At 35.5% G+C, this 21,143-nt stretch overlaps 1 protein-coding gene across 4 annotated transcripts in view; it reads left to right on the forward strand.

Moving 5' to 3' along the window:
• The window catches only part of LOC128211356 (scavenger receptor cysteine-rich type 1 protein M130-like), a 42,693-nt gene that overhangs the window by 9,784 nt on the left and 11,766 nt on the right, over positions 1-21,143 (forward strand). For all 4 annotated transcript variants that reach the window (XM_052916051.1, XM_052916050.1, XM_052916052.1 and 1 more), the window contains 23 exons: positions 3,975-4,016; positions 4,179-4,338; positions 4,484-4,644; positions 4,882-5,055; positions 5,205-5,343; positions 5,670-5,812; positions 6,685-6,841; positions 7,223-7,425; positions 9,387-9,530; positions 9,981-10,127; positions 11,528-11,674; positions 12,781-12,921; positions 13,367-13,520; positions 13,801-13,955; positions 15,545-15,707; positions 16,746-16,909; positions 17,301-17,453; positions 17,548-17,704; positions 17,987-18,153; positions 19,310-19,477; positions 19,676-19,832; positions 20,189-20,352; positions 20,849-21,016. In XM_052916051.1, the coding sequence (XP_052772011.1) occupies positions 3,975-4,016; positions 4,179-4,338; positions 4,484-4,644; positions 4,882-5,055; positions 5,205-5,343; positions 5,670-5,812; positions 6,685-6,841; positions 7,223-7,425; positions 9,387-9,530; positions 9,981-10,127; positions 11,528-11,674; positions 12,781-12,921; positions 13,367-13,520; positions 13,801-13,955; positions 15,545-15,707; positions 16,746-16,909; positions 17,301-17,453; positions 17,548-17,704; positions 17,987-18,153; positions 19,310-19,477; positions 19,676-19,832; positions 20,189-20,352; positions 20,849-21,016 (3,528 nt within the window). The remainder of the gene's footprint in view (positions 1-3,974; positions 4,017-4,178; positions 4,339-4,483; positions 4,645-4,881; positions 5,056-5,204; positions 5,344-5,669; positions 5,813-6,684; positions 6,842-7,222; positions 7,426-9,386; positions 9,531-9,980; positions 10,128-11,527; positions 11,675-12,780; positions 12,922-13,366; positions 13,521-13,800; positions 13,956-15,544; positions 15,708-16,745; positions 16,910-17,300; positions 17,454-17,547; positions 17,705-17,986; positions 18,154-19,309; positions 19,478-19,675; positions 19,833-20,188; positions 20,353-20,848; positions 21,017-21,143) is intronic.

Genomic DNA, 21,143 nt, shown 5'->3' on the forward strand with positions numbered 1-21,143 from the left:
AAACACCTTTTTAAAACTATTAATGAATGAGCTACTGATTTCGTCAACTACTACATTTAATTCATTTTTTCCTGTTTGAAAGTTCATTGATTCAACCATTTGTATAAGAACAGCTAAGTGCTCTTGATTAATTTGGTTACAAAACATCTCCTTTTTATCAGTTTGCCATTTAGGGCATGTTTTAAGGCTGTGCTCTGACTCAGGTTCGTGTATCGTACTATTAGTTTTTAGACGTGAGCTTACTGCCAAAGAGACACTTAAAAGTGAGTGGCCATCTGACAATAAGTTGTCAGGGTCTTTAATTTCAAAGTTAGAAAAATTTTCTAGCAACAAAATGCTTGAAATACAGTAGTCAATCACAGACAGACTTTTAAAGGTGTATTCACCAACGTTTTTATCTGATGAGAACCTTCCGTTTAGTATGATTATATTATTGTTTTTACATATGTTTAATAGTCTATGTCCTATATTGTTCGTTCTCGTATCTTTTGATTTTCTTTTTTGTGTTAAACTTTTATGTTTATATTGAGAAAATGCGTTGAAAAAACTCAATGTCTCGTAATCAAAATGAAAATAGTTTGCTAGAAAATCATCAACCATTAAATAATCGTCTAGGCACGCTGTCCTACCATTAGTATCTCCAATGAGTAAGATGTATTTCTTATTCAATGAAAAGTTACTAATTTGATTTTCCATAAGGTCGAAAATTTCATGTGAAAAATAAGGCGAGCTTTCAGGTGGAATGTACATAGCTCCCACAAATACATGTTCCTCAAATCGAGAACCTAGTACAGATTTATCAATATTAAACCAAAATATGTATTCAGATTCTGATTCAATGATTGTTACATATTGTGCTATAGAATCTTTAATCAAAATCGCAATACAACCACTTTTGCGTCTTACTTTTTGCTTTCTTGCAAACGATATAAAAGTATAGTTATTACTTATTAACAAATATAGTATCATTTTGATCCAATTTGGTTTCACCTAAACAAAGAATGTCATAATTATTAACTAATTCGATAAATTCTGGGTATTCTGATTTTCTTTTCACTCCACATACATTAAGATAGCCAATATTTATAAAATCACAACTATTCACACTCTCTTTTCCACACCTGTCCTATAATCGCTGCCCTATTTGACTATTTATAGCGTCATCATTAGGTAGATGGGTTTTTTTGGGAGCTATTTTTAGCTGTAGCACGAGATAACGAGGCTGTCGAGCTTCTTCCACGGGGTTAAGTAGGCACAGTTGACCTGCTTCTCGGACGACCACGTGCTGGTTGTTTACTCTGAGCACTGTTGACAGGAGCTTTTTGTTGGACGCTTTGTGATTTTACACTTTGGATTTTGGATTTATTAATATTTTGTGGCATACTTGGAGTGACTTGGACACGGTTTGACACTGGTAATGACACATATTGGTTTTGATGACTTGCACTTGATGCAACTGGTAGTGGTTCTCTAAACGGAACGGTGCCGCTGATGATTGAGGGTGAATTTGGTGCACTGTGCTGTGGTCTTGTTTCCGGCGACGACTCCTGGTGTCCCCTCGGCGAAGTACTGGTAAGTGCTTGTGCATAAGTTTGGGGAGACGTGGGGCCATGATTAGGGTTGGAGGTTGCCTGCCCTGGCCAAGTTGGTGCCAGACTCGATTGACGCATGGTGATATATTTAGAAAAATATGTGGGTTTCGTCGGGAGTTGTTTAAAGCTGTCTGACCAACCTGGGAAGCCGTTTACTGTGACCTCGCCGTTGTGGACGATCATTGCTGGAAATTTAAATTGGACTTCCTTACCATAACGCTTTCGAATGTCCTTATATATGGGCCAAATTTCCCTACGTTTCTACGAGATTTCCGGTGGGTAATCGCGGTCCATAGCTATTCCTGTACCCTTTAGGAGGAAGCCACGCCCCATCAGTTCGTCCGCTTCATATACAGATGAAACTGTAATTTTGAGTGGCCTATTTCTGGGTCTGTTCTGGGGACGACGGTTAACCAAGTGTTTAGGTGGGTCCTTGCTGCCTAATCTTTCTGCATTTGTGATGGTGAAGTTATTAGGCTCTTGTGACAATGTGGACTCTAGAAAAATTTCCACTGATTCATAGGGGTTTTCATTGTCTTTTTCGTCAAGATTGAAAATAATAATGTTTCGTTGCCTAGATTTCCAGTCAATTTGCAATACTCTGTAAGTTACCTGGTTTATGTTGTCTTTATTATCTGAGGTCTTTGATTCGTTGTCACTGATTCGGTTGGTGTTATCCGTGACCTTAAACTTGAGTGTCTCAACGTCCCCTGCATTGACTCCATTTTCAGTATTTTCTGGAAAATAGCCGTTAATTTTGCGTCAGTGGACAGCTTGTTGAACGCCTCCGAATCGGTAGTATCGTCCACACTACCTGTGTTCGCTCTTCTTCGCTTGTCCTTCCTAACTTGTTTCCATTCGACCTCTGCCCCACCCATCGTAAACCGGTTTTGTGTGCTAGCAATTTACGTTCAAGAAGCATTCAAGTTCTTGAACCAAGGTTCAATGATTTTGACCACTAGTATTACTACTGCTAATACAACTACCACTACTTCTACCACTACCACTGTTACTGCTACTGCTACTGCTATTGCTTCTGCTACTGCTACTGCTACTGCTACTACTACTACTGCTACTGCTACTACTTCTGCTACTGCTACCACAACCACTACCACTACCACTGCTACTGCTACTGCTACTACTACTGCTACAACTACCACTACCACTACTACTACCACTACCACTACCACTGCCAGTGCCACTGCTACTGCTACTGCTACTGCTACTACTACTGCTACCACTACCACTACTGCTACCACTACCACTGCTACAGCAAGTGCTAGTGCTAGTGCTAGTGGTACTACTACTACCACTGCTACTGCTACTGCTTCTGCTAGTGCTACTGCTACTGCTGCTGCTGCTGCTACTACTACTACTACTACTACTACTACTACTACTACTACTACTACTACTACTACTACTACTACTACTACTACTACTACTACTACTACTACTACTACTACTACTACTACCACCACCACCACTACTACTACTACTGCTGCTACCACTACCACTTCCACTACCACTACTACTGGTACTACTACTGCTACTGCTACTACTACTGCTACCACTACCCCTACTACTACCACTGTTACTGATGCAACCGCTGCTGCTGCTGCTGCTGCTGCTGCTGCTGCTACTTATAATCCTACTACTGTTACTACTACTTCTACTACTACTACTACTACTACTACTACTACTACTACTACTACTACTACTACTACCTACTACTACTACTACTACTACTACTACTACTACTACTACTACTACTACTACTACCTACTACTACCTACTACTACTACTACTACTACTACTACTACTACTACTACTGCCTGTATCATTATGGAATCAAAATCAAGTTTAGCCTATTTAAAGAAGCCGGCGTATTTAACCTTAACATCCGGACTACCGCCAAAATGAACCAGAAACCTGCGAACTAAAAGGGTGAGGACACCCTCATATATTGTGTTTGTCCTTAAAATCTCGCCAAGAAATTTATTATATGACCTGTACATAGATGATCATGGATAGTATCCAATGTCCCTGACTGCGATGGGATAAGCATAATACATTTCAAATTTCAAATTTATTGCTTATAATAATGAATCCCATTAACGTTCATCAATTCGATTGTTTCCGGATTGGTTCCTAGTTTTTATCAGCAAACTTCATTTAATCGCGAATTCAAACAGGAAACAATATATATATATTGTTGACGGTTTGTTTCAATAAATGGTTTCGAACACTGGGCAGTGTCATCATTCAATGACTCACTAGTCAATGATTATAACTAATTTATCTTGAATATTATGTCGTGTATCCTAACGTTAGTTTTCTGTTGCTTATTTGTTTGACATTGGTTTCAATTGTGTATCTTTGCAGGGATATTTCTTTCGATTTCGTCAGCCAAGAGCCAACCCCAATGTAAGTGTTCAGATGCATGTGTCTACTCTGATAATAATTGAAGCAATGTTTTAAGTCTTTGTATGTATTTAAACTGATTTGCCGTACGAAGGGAGAATATTAGAGCTAATTTTGATAAACTATTTGTAACGAACACATAAATGTCTTATTCTCCCATTTCAGGGGATTTCGGGGATCTAGACATCCGTCTAGCGGACGGCAACGGTGTCCTTGATGGTCGAGTGGAACGACAAATAAATGGCGTGTGGGGTACAGTTTGTAACAGTAACTTTGACATTAAAGACGCCCAAGTCATCTGCCGTATGTTGTCGAGTAATTTGACGTACGTATATTCAAAGTTATGTGTAATATATAAGAAGTAGAGCGTTTTATGCTAAGCATTACGTTTTTAATGGAGTGCATTTGAAACTATTTTTAAATCGAATAACATATCTCGTTATGCACACGAAAGCATTTTTTTTTTGCAGAGCACTACAGGTGATAAAGGACGGACGGTACGGGCAAGGACAGGGTCCAATATTCTACGATCGGCTTCGTTGTTCTGGAACGGAGTTGTCCATAGACGACTGCTACAGCATAACGGGTGAACAATGTTTGCATAACCAGGACGTGGCCATTGTTTGTTCTGGTAATAGTTGTTGAGTCTTTTGTGCTTCAGATAGAGCTGAATGAAAGCTTTCGCGTGCCGCTTTTACATGCCTGACTTGTACAATTTACATTCTGCAAAAGCATTAATGCATTACAATAACGTTTTTAAGTAACGAAAATGATTAAAGTGACGATTCAATTCCATAACTTATGTCGACAGAATACCGATATAACCGTCAAATATAATAAGTGTTAGTTCTTATTCTGTTTCGAAAAGCCTGTCCAAGTAGTGAAGATTTTTATTTTGGGGAATTCCAAAATATCTCGGTGGTCAACAACGTGCAAGTGTATCACGGACTGTGTGGCAACGGAACGTCCGAGTACGAGTTTGCGTATATATGTGCTACAGACGGTGTCTGGTATCCCCGCAACAATTCGTGCCGACATTTAGGTATGCGAAAACATTTGCTTCATCATTAATTCATTTTGTCATTATGAATTGTTCTTTAAAGGACTAGTTATCGTTAAGATTCTGTCCACATTCTTTAACAAAGGGCAAATGTGTATGCCGGTCAATTGATAAGAAATATCTTTAAACAGATATTACCGACATTCGGTTTACGGATGGATTAGGTTTATACGATGGTATTGTGGAAGTGCTCGTAGGAGATACATGGGGATCCACATGCGACAACGAATACACTTTAGCTAGAGTGGTTTGCAATGCAATAGGGGCTACGTAAGTAATTCAAGATTTAATATCAACACTGATATATGTCATATTATTGTATAATTATTTTAAAAAAAACAAATAATACATCCCTAAGAGGCCTGACAAAATGAATGGAAACTCGTCGTATTTAAATTTATTTAGGAGTTAAGTAGATTTATAATAAGATGATATTCTAACTTTGATGGAATAATGGCCGTCTTTCTATGATACATTATGTGTATATTGTTTTAACAACAGTTATGCCGATGGGCTTTTCCCTGTTGCTTCTTAAATACATGTATTATTGGAAATTTGTTTCGCATTTATTTCACAATATAAATTTTGTTGGTTAGCGTTCGAAGCTACGGTCCGAAATATTCAACCACACCGCCATTTCTCGATGGATTGATTTGCGAGAGATTTGACAGCGGAATAAACAACTGCAGTTACAATACATTTGCTTCATGTACTTACAAGAACTACGTTGCTTGCGAAGGTACGGTAAACGTTTGTCAGTATCGCTATCGGGGTTGTAATAAACGCTAGTACATTGAGCTCCGCAGAACAGTTTATCAACTAATAGTTTTGATTGCATATAATCATATCATTGCTAAAGAGTATTATACATTTGAATAAATGGAATACAATCCGAAATCATATCTTCTCCCAAAAAGGTCTGATCCTTGGGGATTATCACAGAAGCAGGGTGACATGCATGAGTCCGGCTGGCCTCCATGTTACGAGGGCTGGCTCCTCTTTATTTCTTCTCTCTTTTCGGTGTTGTAACGTTTTCTATGTCATTCAATGTTGTGACATAACCACTATTTCGGATCTAAAATGTATATTCGTCTGTAAACATCACCCCCTGATTAGAGCGCATTGTCGCCTTTAGGATTACAAATTACTCTTCAACACCTCATGGGGAAGAGCTCAAGCCATAATGCAGTCAATGGGCGTAGGCAGACCTTTTATACTCCAAAATGAACAAAGCAACAGTCTGAAATGTTTCAAAAGATTAAAACCGTACCTTTTTAAAACAAATAGATTATTTTTAGTTTAACATACTTTGAAACATATATGATAAACTTATACACGTGCAGGGCACGTGATTGGTACTTTCAACTAAGGAAGATAAACACTATTAAAAATGATGCTTGTTGCAAAATACCAAACATACATACTGTTTATGAATTTTCCTAAATTATAATTATGGTATTTCCTAATAACATTGCTGAATTGTATTAAACTTATATTTTTTATCAATATCTCCTTCAAAATGAAATTCAGTTGCTCATGGAATTTATGCAAAAAAACCAACCAGAATTGTTTTCTTTATAATTGTCTTTAAATACGAAAGGACTGTTTCAGTGCGCCCACTGAATATCACAAACATACGCCTTGCTGACGGGCCAGGAGAAAACGCAGGCAAAGTTGAGCTCTTCGTAGATGGGCACTGGGGCAAAGTGTGTGAGAATTCATTCGACATCAACGATGCAAAGGTTCTGTGCTCTATGTTAGGAGCAAGGTAGCTACATACATACACACTAACAGTTGTGATTTCAAAAACGGGTACTTTTTGTCTATTTTCTCAATCCCCACACGCGGGCAAGTTTAAAAACAGATTCCCAAAAACAGACAGATTTAGTATTTTAGTGAAATTATCATGAGCGAGCAATGCAGGTTTGGTTTCCATATGCTGTCAATTTAGCACTTCCCCATTGTACCCATTAAATGTGATATAAACACACATTTGCGCAGACAGAGCTGGGATTAATCTAAAGTGAGATTTATTAAAAAAATGTATCAAACTCTATAAATACGAATTAGTGTATACGTCATTATCATATTAAAATATCTGTAATGATTGTGGTATTTAACGCTTTTGCCATTTTAATATTATTTATAGAACAACCGCTTATCTCCTTGGGAACTTTTATGGAAACGGATCAGGACCAGCTTTGCTTAATTATTTGGGTTGTCGGGGAACGGAGAATACTACCAACGAATGTAGTTACGGGGCACCGTATTATTATCGTGGTTACTATTGGTCCTACTATACGTACACACATGACTGCTATCAAAGCGATTCCGTGTCACTCATATGTACAGGTATACACAACATTTTCTAGATAAAAAGTCCAACATCGAAAGTAAAATTGCTTACCGCCGATAGCTTTCGGGCACCGTATTATATATATATACGATCAATACGATCTAGCATGTGGCCGATTACACATAATTTCACATGATTTAAGACTATACGCAACAATCATGTCGTCTCACACGCTGTCTCAGCTGAGTTTCCCCGTTTTAAAAAAGCGCGGATTGGTTATTCCGAGCACCTTATAATTCACTCACACATTTACAGTTTCTATCAGCGGTGTTAATATCTCGGGTTGCGTGTCTACGTTGTTTCTTAACCGTTTCAGTGTATACCACGTGATAAGTTACGTCATAAAGCTCCGTTGGAAGGCAATACTTTTCTTCGAATGAAGGCTTTAAACAAAGATAACATTACTATTTATTCACTATTTCAAATGAAACATAGCGCAGTCTACGACGCTTACAAAACCCCTTTTCGGTCTTTTACCTGGGTTTGATTGTGAGTTTATTTTCTTAAAACACTTCGAAAACTCTTTTCACAAAACCACCGCCTGAAGTAGAACTGTCAAAACATTATTTTGGTTACAGGTTTGTCGGATTGTTTGAGGAAACTAATTACCTAATCGAACCCCGGTAATAAAACGAAGGCGATTTTTTAAGTGGCATAGACTGCCCTTTGGTTCATTTAAAATGATGAAGGAAAAGAAAAGTTTTCTTAGTTTTGAGTCATCATTCGAAGCAAAAAGGTGCCGGCTGACGTTATTTTTCACGTAGTAAACACACGCGCTTCGCTTCCATACAATGTCCGTCCTTTTAGGAAGCCATGTTGTGTGTAAATATAGCATGTGAAAGTCACGCGATGAGTGTCGATAAGTATACCGACGTTTCTTTTTCTTTCTGTGTAGACATACGCCAATAAATCTTGAATTGGAAACATTTACAGAAATTGCAAAAGACAAATGATTCGTAAGCGATGAGAAACATCAGTTACATGTAGTAATATACGCGTTGCGCACAACGACGTCAATTATATATAAGTTTTTGACAATTTTCTTTTTCTCTTGCAATTTTATCATCTGGTACAGTTACGTTGCACGCCGCCAAATCAATACCGTGCAACTCATATGTACAGGTAAACTCGCAAATAGAAAACGCTTCAAGGTACATTACCATGCACTATTTTAAGTACAGGTCACTGTTCGGGATATCGTTACGAAATTGGTGCTTTAATATCAATGGCCTTGCCAAAACGTCTCAAAAATACGAGATCTATTTTCATATTCCAGTATAAATGCATAACTACATTTGTAAATATGTCGACAATACAATATTCTGATTTTTAACAGTTGTGTTATTATTCAATATTATACCAACGAAGATCGCAACATATTTCACCTCAAGTTGAAACAGTGAAAAAAACATTTTAATTTTCACTGATAAATCTCTATACAGTAAACCACCAGAAAGCATTTAATAAAGACCGGTTAACAAGGGCGTTCGAAAATTAAATGATCGTCATATATGTTTGATGACCTATAGAGCAAAGTGGATTTGACGGCGATAAGCAATATTTTGATTCGAAAAACGTAGTGCTGTTACTAAATTCTTTCTCCTCAAGGATTAATTAAGAAATGAATGTTATATCAATTCTTTTTCAAAAAATGTATTTTTTATTACTCGATAATGATCCATTTATCTCATTTTGGTTCCTAATTCCATCATTTGAAAGAATCTTCGTCCGTTTAAATTTTGTTCGTCATGCATCTTTAACAAATGAATGTCATTTACAGTCCATACCTTCCAGCACAGTTAGCTTAATACATGTATTAATAAAGTTATTTTGCATGTTCAGGTGAAAAAAGATATGTGAAAATCCGTTTTGGTAAACTGTGCTGGAGTTTTGCCAACGTTGATCATTTTATGAATCCATCCTAGAAAACAGTTTTGTCATTCCATGTTTCTTACAGATTGTGGCTTGATAAGTACAACAGATGGGCAAATCAAAAGCTTCGACAACACAGCTATGGAATTAACTGTGCTGTGCAATCCCGGATACACAGTCAGTTACACGTGCCTTTCAAACGGATCATGGGTACCAAATACAGTGATATGTAAGTCTTTCAACATATGTTTTACTTCATGGTTGTGTAACGTCAAACAAGCCAAACAAATCCCTTCAGAGAAAAGCATGCTCGACTCTGAAGGGGTCCGCTGGTCTTTATATACAGTAAAATCTCAATCAACACAGAACCCGGGCTTTGCTAATTTGCATATTACCAACCAAGTTAACATACTATGAACGTACTTCCGTATTTAACGGAATGTTATTCTATGAACGCACATCCGCCGCCTACAGCGGACCGTTACAGTTGTTTAAAACTCATTGTAAGCTAAGCAGTGCAATGTGTCCACTAAACACTATGTTATTAATCAACTAAAACCTCGTTTGAACATAAATTAAACAAAGTACAAGTACTATCAAATTTGTTTCTGAAAGCGTCTGTGTGTATTTGTTATTTACTGTTATTGTGAAAATATAGAGTTTTTGTCCTTTATTTTAGGCTGCAAGAGTCTGATATCAAGAGTTGGCAATGGACACCAAATTTCCTTCAACTCAGCCACATTGAGATCAACAGTGCTTTGTGACCCAGGCTATAATATAGAATATACATGCCACCAAAATGGAACATGGACGTCAGAGAAAATATGTAGGCTCAATTTGATAACTGTAAAATATTAAAATCTATATATATATTGTGGACACAACAGAAATAATATAATGTTATTAATTAGGTGATTTCATATTGGCCTAGTTATTTGTCCGAGGTTAGCTGTATTTGCCTGAGCCCAAAAGGGCGAAGGCAAATACAGCTGACCGAGGACAAATAACTGGGCCAATATGAAATCACCTACTTAATAAGTATTTTATTAATTAACTATTACCATTTTGGTTAAAAACATTCTTATAACTTACCTTTAAGTTCACAGTGAAGCCGTATTTATCCCTTATTCATTCACGGTGTCTGCTTTTCTAGACTTGACTTTGCTGATTTTGACATGCATCCTTAGAGAAACATTGCACATACTTATGAAAAAAGCACTGTACATTGTAAGGAAGCATGTCTTTTCGTCTTAAATTCGTAAATCATTTGCCAAACGTGTTTCACCTTCGTCGTCCATTTTGTCGGTGTACAAAATCGTAATAGTCGTAAAATCCACAAACGGGTTAAATACAACTGTAATATCAAACCGTACAAGGTGGTTCAATCATTCAATAGGTTCAAGTATTCCAAATAGGTTTATAAGAAGCACAAACTTTTCAAAACAGTCAGAAAACTAAAAACAAAATGGCTACCTTTAAAAATAATTTCCGGCATATTTCTCATATTAGGCGAGTTTCGACAGCAATGAAAATGGCCCATTTCTCAAATCCTCTATTAGGCGAGTTTTTAAGCCAATCAAAACGGAGGAAACTCATATTAGACGAGTTTTGTTGATATTGGCCGAGTTCTGGCATATATTGTCTTCAATTGTCTGGTATTGGTACCGCAATTGTCTCTGTATCTCGCCAAATACGTAATAGTTGATTAATAATTCCTAATAATAACTGGTACTGTAGAATTGCTGCAATCTTTTTACCGCACCATATGTGTTTGCTTATGTAATAATCAAGGACTTACTTGCATTTGAACTGCATATTTGCTGTATTATTATTCCCTTATATATAATTTATGACAAAATCTTGCGCATAATGTAGGCTATAGTTTGAGATATAGCCGTTGATATTGTATGACGTTACTCCCCTTCTTTCCATAGCATAATTTCCTTAATATTTATTTTACCTGGTGATGGCCAAGGTGGTCGAAACATGATTTAGATAAATTATGAATATTAAAGATTGACCTGTTTGCTATTAAAGAAATTTTAGATAACGCAGTGCCGTACATCATGTACATTTAATTAACAAATTCAAGTACATCCTAGACGTTTAATGGCACTATAGAATGTGTTGGATATAAATTACATACCTTAAGCTTTTGTAAGCGTCTGTATGTATTGTTATGTACAGTCATTGTGCAATTACAGCGATTGTGTTTTTTTAATCTAGGCTGTAGCAGTTTGAACAACAGAGTCAGTAATGGACGCCACATTTCCTTTAACTCAACCACATTCAGATCAACAGTGCTTTGTGACCCAGGCTATAATATAGAATATACATGCCATCAAAATGGAACATGGACGTCAGACGAAATATGTAAGCTGAATTTCATAATGATCATAGTAGTTCAAAACAGTAAATATTCTTGAAAATTTATTGCACATTGAGAAATGCAATATATACATATTTTATCTCATCGTTTGTGTATGTGATTAGCAAAGACAAATTGACAAAGAAGCTCAATTTTATGATAAAGACTATTTGAGCAGCATCGCGCGAATATGGGCGTTCGGACATAATTATTACAAAAAAATATAATCATAAAAAAATGCAAATAATAATGATATTTCTATGTATATTCATTTCTTCTGAACTTCTTTCTTTTAAATGATGGCCATTGGCGCATCAAATTTTGACGATTTATGACCATAAATGTACTCTTGTTTCCAAAGAAACCACGTATTTTGTCCCTATTTATTTTGACTGCATTCAGAATCCATGCTTAAAACGGCCCAATGGATTAAAAACAAAATGTTTCTTTATCTATGTTTCATAAAGAGTCCGTCTCAGGAAAACACCTAAGATCATAAGCTAATTGTAATATTGGTACTTAAATTTTGCACGTCATTCCAATTATGTGCTTTCGTAAGGAAGTTATGTATTGACGTCAAATGTAACTTTCTAAATGCGGAATACATGGTCTTACTTGTAAATACGTATCTTTGACAATATAAGTAATATCATCACGATATTTTCAGTATTGCTTCCTGAAATGCCATTTAATTCAAATATCTAAACATTTGATAAAAGACAATGAATGTCCGAAGGCTCGCAATCGCTCGATGCGGCTCATTTGTTATACGTTATGATAAATTATAATGACTATATATATATTGATATATCACGCAATTTTACTGCATTTTGCCTGTAGTACCGTATCCTTATATACCCTATGTGTTACTATCTTGAGCATAATGTAGGCTACATTTTGAGATTATAGCCACTGACGTTCCACACAAATAGTTCGATTATTAATTTAATGAATCCGTCTGTTATTTTGCCGCACTATAGGCAAGACAAACCCGCTTGTGCGTGAAATTTTTAAATTTCATTGTATCAAATGTTTTTCATCGGATTCACCCTTGAAACGTAGTAAGTAATCAACGCAACCTATCATATAGTAAATGATCTTAATTATTCAGGTTGTCCTGACCTTAAGAGTCCAAACGGCAATATACATTCGTTCAACACCACAACAATGACTGCCACACTTTGGTGTTATGCAGGCATTTACATGGAAAACACGTGTCTTAGCAATGGATCTTGGACGTCTGATGAAAACTGTTAGTAGATAGTTTGACATGTGTGGATTTTGTTTTAGAATGTAAAATACAATAATGCAATGAATAATACAAGCGCAGAAGCGAACAATTAAACAACTACCCTGTTAAGAGACTTAAGGTTTTGTCTTAACAGACATTTAACATCATAAACCAAAGCAACAGTCTAAAAATGCATAAACATATATTTATTTATAAATGCTGAGATTGCCCACGACTACGGTAGAAAATGTATTCACATCCGTCATTACAAATAAAATCACATTTAAAAAAGACAATTATGAGGAAACCCGTGAAAGTCAAGAAAGGCATGATCGCAATATAAAATGGACAATTTGTAATTAGATAATTAAACCATTCTGGAATATTATTGAATTTATTATTGAACTCCTTGATAAAAGGATGAGTCGAACGTGCGTAAAATATAAAGTATCAAACTCATCTGAAGGTCCTAATGTACTACAAGACGTTCGCCTAGTTGACGGAGTAGGCCTCTACGACGGACGAATCGAAGTATTGTACAACGGTACTTGGGGCACTATTTGTAGAAACAACTACCGATATCAAAATTCTGTTGTGATCTGCAGAATGCTAGGTGCCAGGTAAGGTCTCTTTCTGCTCAGTATGATTTGGAATATGTAAAACTAGAACAAGGTATTCTAAATTGATTCAAATCTATATTGAACAAAATGCCAAAATTAAGTATGTTTACATCGTTTAAAATCATAACTTTCAAAAATGTTTAACATTTATGAACGTTTCAGCTTAAAGGGCCTTTATCAAACTATTAAACAAAGAAATAATTGTTTAATTCAAAATGTGCATGGCAATGCAGTTGTTTAAACTGATATTCGCATATATTCGCTAAATGTGCATTCGCAGTCGGCAAGAGGAAACGACCCGATTTGGTGCTGGATCAGGTCCAATTCATTTTGAAAATCTCTACTGTCAGGGAAGTGAAACAGATTTGTCCCAGTGCACTGTAGATGTGGAGCACACATGTTCACATTCATTGGACGCCGGTGTGATTTGTTCCAGTAAGCGTTACTAATAGGATACAGTTGAAAAAATGTGTCATGTTTCAGGTTTTTATATACGAATGTTCATATGAATAGATATAATTTTTTGAACGTGAGCGTGAGCTTAATTAAAGTATCAAAAAATGTTTCAAGCAGCTGCTCTTTCCTTTAGTATTTACATCGGAAATATGAATCATGTAATATTCATTAAATGCGTTCCGGTGTTTAATGGAGATTTATCAGTGAAGTAAACATGATTTCAAACATTGAAAATATCATTTTAATATTTATCGTTTTAAAAATTTAGCCAGCTTTCTTGTCAAAATCAAACGTCAGCGCGTTCAGTCCTGGGACAAAATTATAACGACGTCATTTTCGAAGAAATAACGTCAAATTCGCGTATAATTTGGCGTACTTTTCCGAAAAACTTCTTAAAACTGTTATGTTTTACAGTTATAGGCATAATAAATTGCTAGTTTATTTGTTATAACGCAACATATTTAAACTCACAAAAACGCCACTCGTGATATTGGTCTTGGTGCTCATTCGGTGAAATATATTGCGATCTTACACTGAAACAAGCAAATATCATCAAATTCTACAGTATGTATGATTTGCATTGTAAGCGAAATGATGCTAATAATTACAGTCGCCCAAATCATAACAATGTACAAATAAAGCAGTATTGAATGAATTATATGCTCCTCTGTGTATAATAGTGTTGGGAATAATCGGACAGAAAAATTACTATCGATACTCGGTTTATGAAACTGATTAATGATCGATTATTAATCGATTAAATTATCTTTGCTCATCATATGTATATAAGGCAAACAGATACAGTGATTGTCGCCGACGTAGGCCTTTCCTATCAACTGTCGATTATAATCGATCGTCGGCACAAGTGTATAATATATAATAATTAAATAATTTAACATTTAAAATTTATTTATTTCTTACGGGCTAGGCTAATTTGTTGTCGGTGCTTTAAGTAATCTGCATAATATGTTGTATTGTAGCGCTGTTTATCTCGTCAAGCTCATGGTTAAGTTTTCAGCTGTTGGACTCGTCTCTGTAGTGTCCACCGTTTTGTTATTTTAAAGTATATCAACCAATAATTGCCACTGACGTTAGAACAGACGCCTTCTAAAAATAAGGGGAAAACCACAACGGTTACCAAATTATAACATGTTTACGACACTTATATTTAATAGAATATCCAGGTAAGGCATCCTAGTTTTGGATGATCACATCCTTGGTAGTATGTGCAACACGATATGTATGTGGACGGTTTGATTTGCATTAGAAATAAAAGTAATGTACGAAGAAATAGTGTACAACCATTCAGTATGCGATGGAAGTTAAATTTATGACGAATATGATTTTCATTTGTTTCAGTATCATATGTTTATTACATGCACAACTTCATAAAATAATTTCAATATCTTGACGATTTCTGCAAGTCCATTCTCTACCAGCCATGATGACATTACATATTTCTGTCGTAGATCTAAAGGTTAAAGAATCTTGTTCGCCACACAATCGAACAAAACTATGATATCCATAAAGTTAAAATAGTAGTAAACTTAACGAATCTTATATTGTAGAATACAGACGCCCTCTGAATATAACTGGAGTGCGGCTCGCCGATGGCACCAGCCAATATGATGGTCGGGTAGAACTGGAGGAAAACGGTGTTTGGGGATCAGTTTGCCATCACTATTTTGACTTTAATGATGGGAACACATTATGCCGTATGATGAACATGTCGTAAGTATAGCGTATACTATTAGGAACCCTGGTACAGGCATTCCGTCAACGTTAAAATCTGTCATTTTCTTCCAAAGATTTTGTAAACTGTACCAAAAAGTTGATAAAAAGAGAATACTAGGTAAGTGTTCAATACACATCAAGTTCATCACACCCGTCTTAGAAAATAAAAAGCACGGTCCTTGACAAATGCTTTTTTTTATTTTCAGGCCGGGCATGATAAACTTGATGTTTATTCAACACTTACCTTGCATAACATTAATCCTAACATTCGATATTTCTCTTATAATCACTCCAAATCAAGTTTAGCAGATTCGTGATAAAATATTTTTTATCAATATTGACAGTCGGTTTATTTTCTAAATATACAGACTCCAAAATTGCAGACAAAAGTCATTGTCAATCTCAGCTAAATTTATTTAGCTATGCATCCGCTTTATTAATAGTATGGCGTCATATATCTTGACGTACGAACAAGTTAAAAAAAAAACAGTTATCGCTTTGAGTACATCCCAACAGTGACACTTTTGTTTAAAGTTTTTTTTACTTGATTGAGTAGAGTTTTTATCAAAATACGAACGATTGGATTTGCTATGCCGTGTTTACCAACATGTAAACGGTGGTTGTGGAGAAGGTTACTTCACTTGAAAATATATTTTTTTTTATCTTCGAGTAGATCTTATCAACTATTTGACGTATGCGTTTATTTTAGGTCATTTACTCTAAAACAAGGCGTTTCTTCAGCAAGACATTTGTGTAGATGAAATATATTTCATTTGGTTTGTTTCGTCTCAGCTTTGAGTGCCGACATAAATATTTCGTTAATAAATATGGTCAACGCTATATCAAGACTGTTAAATACACCTAAATTTATACACTGGGATTTTATTAAACGGATATTTGTGTAATTATGGGATATATAATTATAGGTCTAATTTAGGGTCTTGTGACTGCTTATTGTACATTTTTTAGTTTTACTCATTTTTTACATGTAATGCGATGTCGAATAAGAAAGTCACAGTTTTCCAAAACTTTTAGTCTGCTGAAATATTTTACGGGATCGAAACATGGTCCAGGCAATGGTCCTGTGATGTTTGATCACATGGGTTGCAGCTCTTATCATAATCACATCAAGGACTGCAGTTATTACACACCGCTTAAGTATTGCTATTCTACTGACACCGTTTCGTTGCTTTGTTCAGGTAACTGTTACTGATATTTGATATAACGATATAATGCACAGCACATATTTGATATAATTAACAAGTAGTTTAAAGTAATTGGAATACACCCCGGTACCTAAATATATGAACATGTTGTACTCATACTGTACAGCACTGATTTGAAGTCATAAACAAGGGGTTAGATTTTGTTTCAACTAACGGTTATCTATCTCTGTACCTAGAAATATATAGTATATATATAATGTACAGCAATGATTCCATATCATAAACAAGGGGTTCGATTTTGTTTCAAGTAATTGGGATAAAGCCCTGTACGTAGATGTGTGTATTTGTTTTAAGATTTGGGTTATTTTGCATGCCTCTGTAGTTCTCTATACAAGTAGTCTAGATAATTGACTAAATTTCAAAGAATGCGGACCAGTCAACGAACATGGAACCGCCTCTTATTCTGAGAACGGCACGCTGGCAACGATAACGTGCTCTTACGACTACTATACGAAAGATCCTGTTGTTGAGTGCATAAATGGAAGTTGGTCGAAATTGGGCATGTGTGACTTTCATGGTAAGTAATGTCCAACCTTAATTTAAGTCAATCATTAAGTTAATATTGCAATCATGTTTATTGTACAACTATGTGATATGTTGTCACATTTAAGGGCCCCCGCTTAACATAACGTCGGTCCGTCTTGTTGATGGAGTCAATGAATATGAAGGTCGAGTTGAGATTGAAGTTAATGGAACATACGGTACTATTTGTGACAGTTTGTTTGATCTTAATGATGCAGAAACTATTTGCCGAACAATAAATTCCAGGTACTGTATGTTTACATTATACATTACAACTGTAGTACAACTTAAAACTAGAAAGCGGTTAGCTATCTCATTGATATGACTTACACAAGTTAATCCTGTCCAAATATATTACTTTGAGAAGTCATCCATCGCACTATATTGTTATTTACTTTTTGGTCATAAAATATCAAAACTTTTAACGGGGGTATATCGTTAATATACTTTTATCTATATACACTTATTTCTGACACATTTTGCATATTTCGGTAATAGAAATGTTATTCTTCCTACTGATTAATACAGCTGGGGACCTATATATGTTTTTACTGGAGCAAAATATGGTGAAGGTGCTGGTCCAATATATATTCAAAGATTGTTTTGTGACTCCGCTTCTTATTTGCTTGAACATTGTCAATATCATTCGCTGGGAGTTTGTGACCATTCAAGAGATGTTGGAATCGTGTGTAGTGGTAAGATATGCCGTTTTTTTTAACTATCTCAATTTTAGACAGAGGTTTTACAGTCTTACGTTTGAATGACTTGCTTGCATTTGGTATATAAATGTTCTTTATGAGTACTCTCTTAAAAGTATGAGTTGAGTTCATTTGTTTCGAGTAATTGACAAACCAGGATGGAAATTGAAAAATGTCATTTATTCACATTAAATGACGTATATCGTTACAAACGAACAATATACATGGCCGAAACAAAGTTTCCAATAAAACATATCAAATAATACAGAATGCATTATGTAAGACAAATGGTTAGATAACAGTATAGCAAATGTAAGATAACATTATAGCAGAAAGTAAAAAGATAATAGAAAAAGAATATCAACACAAACAGGCATGGCGTTTAAGCGAAAATGGAAAGGACCTTATTAGGTATATTAAGTAAAACGCACTGGCCTATAGATTGGGTGAGGTAGGGTGGGATAAAAAAGCTTATGAAAATACTGCGTAATTCAGGTTGGCATAAGTTATCTGTGAAATTATTGCGTTGTGTTATCCGCAAGATGAGATGGTTAAATAATACTATCAAAATTGTAAACTCGGTACTAATAATTTACTACGTAATGCGTTATGTCCCCTGAAAGTATCATAAATAAATTTATTTCTAAGGCAATAAATTAAATTTTATGAGTACTCTCTTAAAAGTATGAGTTGAGTTCATTTGTTTCGAGTAATTGACAAACCAGGATGGAAATTGAAAAATGTCATTTATTCACATTAAATGACGTATATCGTTACAAACGAACAATATACATGGCCGAAACAAAGTTGGAGGTAAATAAAACGCCATTAGAAACCCCAACCTCAACTCAAGCGCTATAAGAGAGTGCCAATGTGGTCAATCATGGACGATAAAAAAGCTTATGAAAATACTGCGTAATTCAGGTTGGCATAAGTTATCTGTGAAATTATTGCGTTGTGTTATCCGCAAGATGAGATGGTTAAATAATACTATCAAAATTGTAAACTCGGTACTAATAATTTACTACGTAATGCGTTATGTCCCCTGAAAGTATCATAAATAAATTTATTTCTAAGGCAATAAATTAAATTTTATTCGATTTTAATCAGAGAACACCTACCTGTCCTATATATACTTTTGATTATGTTGTAGAATGCGGACAGCCTTCTATTTCACACTGGGGGTACGACTACTTTACCTACAATGACTCATCGTTGAATGCTGACTGTTCGTATTATAAAACATACTTAGGTACTTTAAAAATGACCTGTGATCAGAAAACAAAGACGTGGATAACAGAAGGAGAATGTCAACAGTATAGTACGTTTTGCTGTCGTTATTTGGCTATAGCTAAATACACAGAAAAGCCGCTTAGCTTATGAATTGTATATGTAATTATGTGTATTCCTTGTTCAATTACTGACCGAGGTTTGATAACAATAGTAATATTAAGATCTGAGAATGTTAAAATAATTCAGCAATGAAGTACATGTGCATCGCTAAAACATGTTTTCAAAGGTTCGCCTCTTGAGATACAAGATATGCGTTTGTCAAACGGACAGTCAGAACGAGATGGCAGAGTGGAACTTAAGGTCTTTGACACTTGGGGTACGATTTGCGAAAATGGATTTGGCTTGGCTGAAGCAAACGTTATATGTCACATGATTGGCTTTCCGTGAGTACCTTCTAGTCATACTTTTATTTCCAAACGAGATACGATGAAAGCGGCATTGACGAGGCAAGACCACAGTTAAATCTACTATAGGCGGATGTAACTGATAATATAATTTTGAATAAGATATTGTATAAAATATATATTTGATATTGTCGGAAACATAGATTATCACTCGGTCATGCATAAAAATATAATTCGCTCAATGGTGTTGCCATATTTTCACTTACCATAACTGTCGATGAATATACTTTGTCAAACAAAGATGGCAATGTGTATACTTTAAAGATGTTTTTTCATGCTGTTTTGAGGCCAAGTTTTCAAGATTAGATTCATATTGTTATAAACATCTTATATAGTCCTGCCCAGGCGGTTTATGGAGTTGATACTTATGGACAGGGGACTGGACCTATCTTTGTCGACGATCTTTCATGTGGTCAATCTGACACTCATATTAACAACTGTACTTACGTGACCTATGATGATTGTACTCACCTGCATGATGTGGCAGTGAAATGTACAGGTAATATGTAGTTAAACAGCGTACTATGTAATGTAACTAACTATTCGTTCATTTATATACTGGACATTTCTAATATGAAAAAGAAAACAAACAAATACAAATAAATTCATTGTCAGAAGATATTCAATGTTTTATTGGGCCTCTCAGAAAGGGCACACGCTTAGGTTTCAACCTTTGAAACGGAGTTGAACTTGACTCATAGCAGCCTATATAGTAGACATTTTATAATCGAGCCAATAGCTATTTATATCAAAAATAATCCCACGTAACTTACTAGCTTGTATCTAAAAATATATGTCAGTATCCATTGATAAAATTGATGGATCATAAATGTGTTAATTGAAGCAACCTGGTGAAATCAATGTTAGCCGGCATAATCCAAGATACGTGAGGCTCATTAACGGCACGCTTATTCAGAAAATTCCTGAACCCGCTGAATAAAAAATTGTAGTGTACGACGACTCTTAACATATCCTATTTATCATACTTTTTTCAGAATGTGATGACCCAAGACCGATGAACGATTCGATAAATGGCACAGTTTTCAAATTCGAATCTGTTGTAGAGGTCGTTTGCGAGTATGGATATTTTCTACAGGGAGAACGATTCATTACCTGCCAAAGTGATGCAACTTGGAGCGCAAGACCGGAGTGCCGACTTATTGGTAGGGCAAAAATAAATATAAGGTTACCAAATATTTAAACATGTTGCATGTAGATGATGATGGATATGTGTCGAAATTCTAATTAGTTTTAATATGAAAAACCGTTCTAACCCTTTTTTGTCTCGTT

Source organism: Mya arenaria, chromosome 12, assembly GCF_026914265.1.
Source record: "Mya arenaria isolate MELC-2E11 chromosome 12, ASM2691426v1".
Taxonomy (NCBI): domain Eukaryota; kingdom Metazoa; phylum Mollusca; class Bivalvia; order Myida; family Myidae; genus Mya; species Mya arenaria.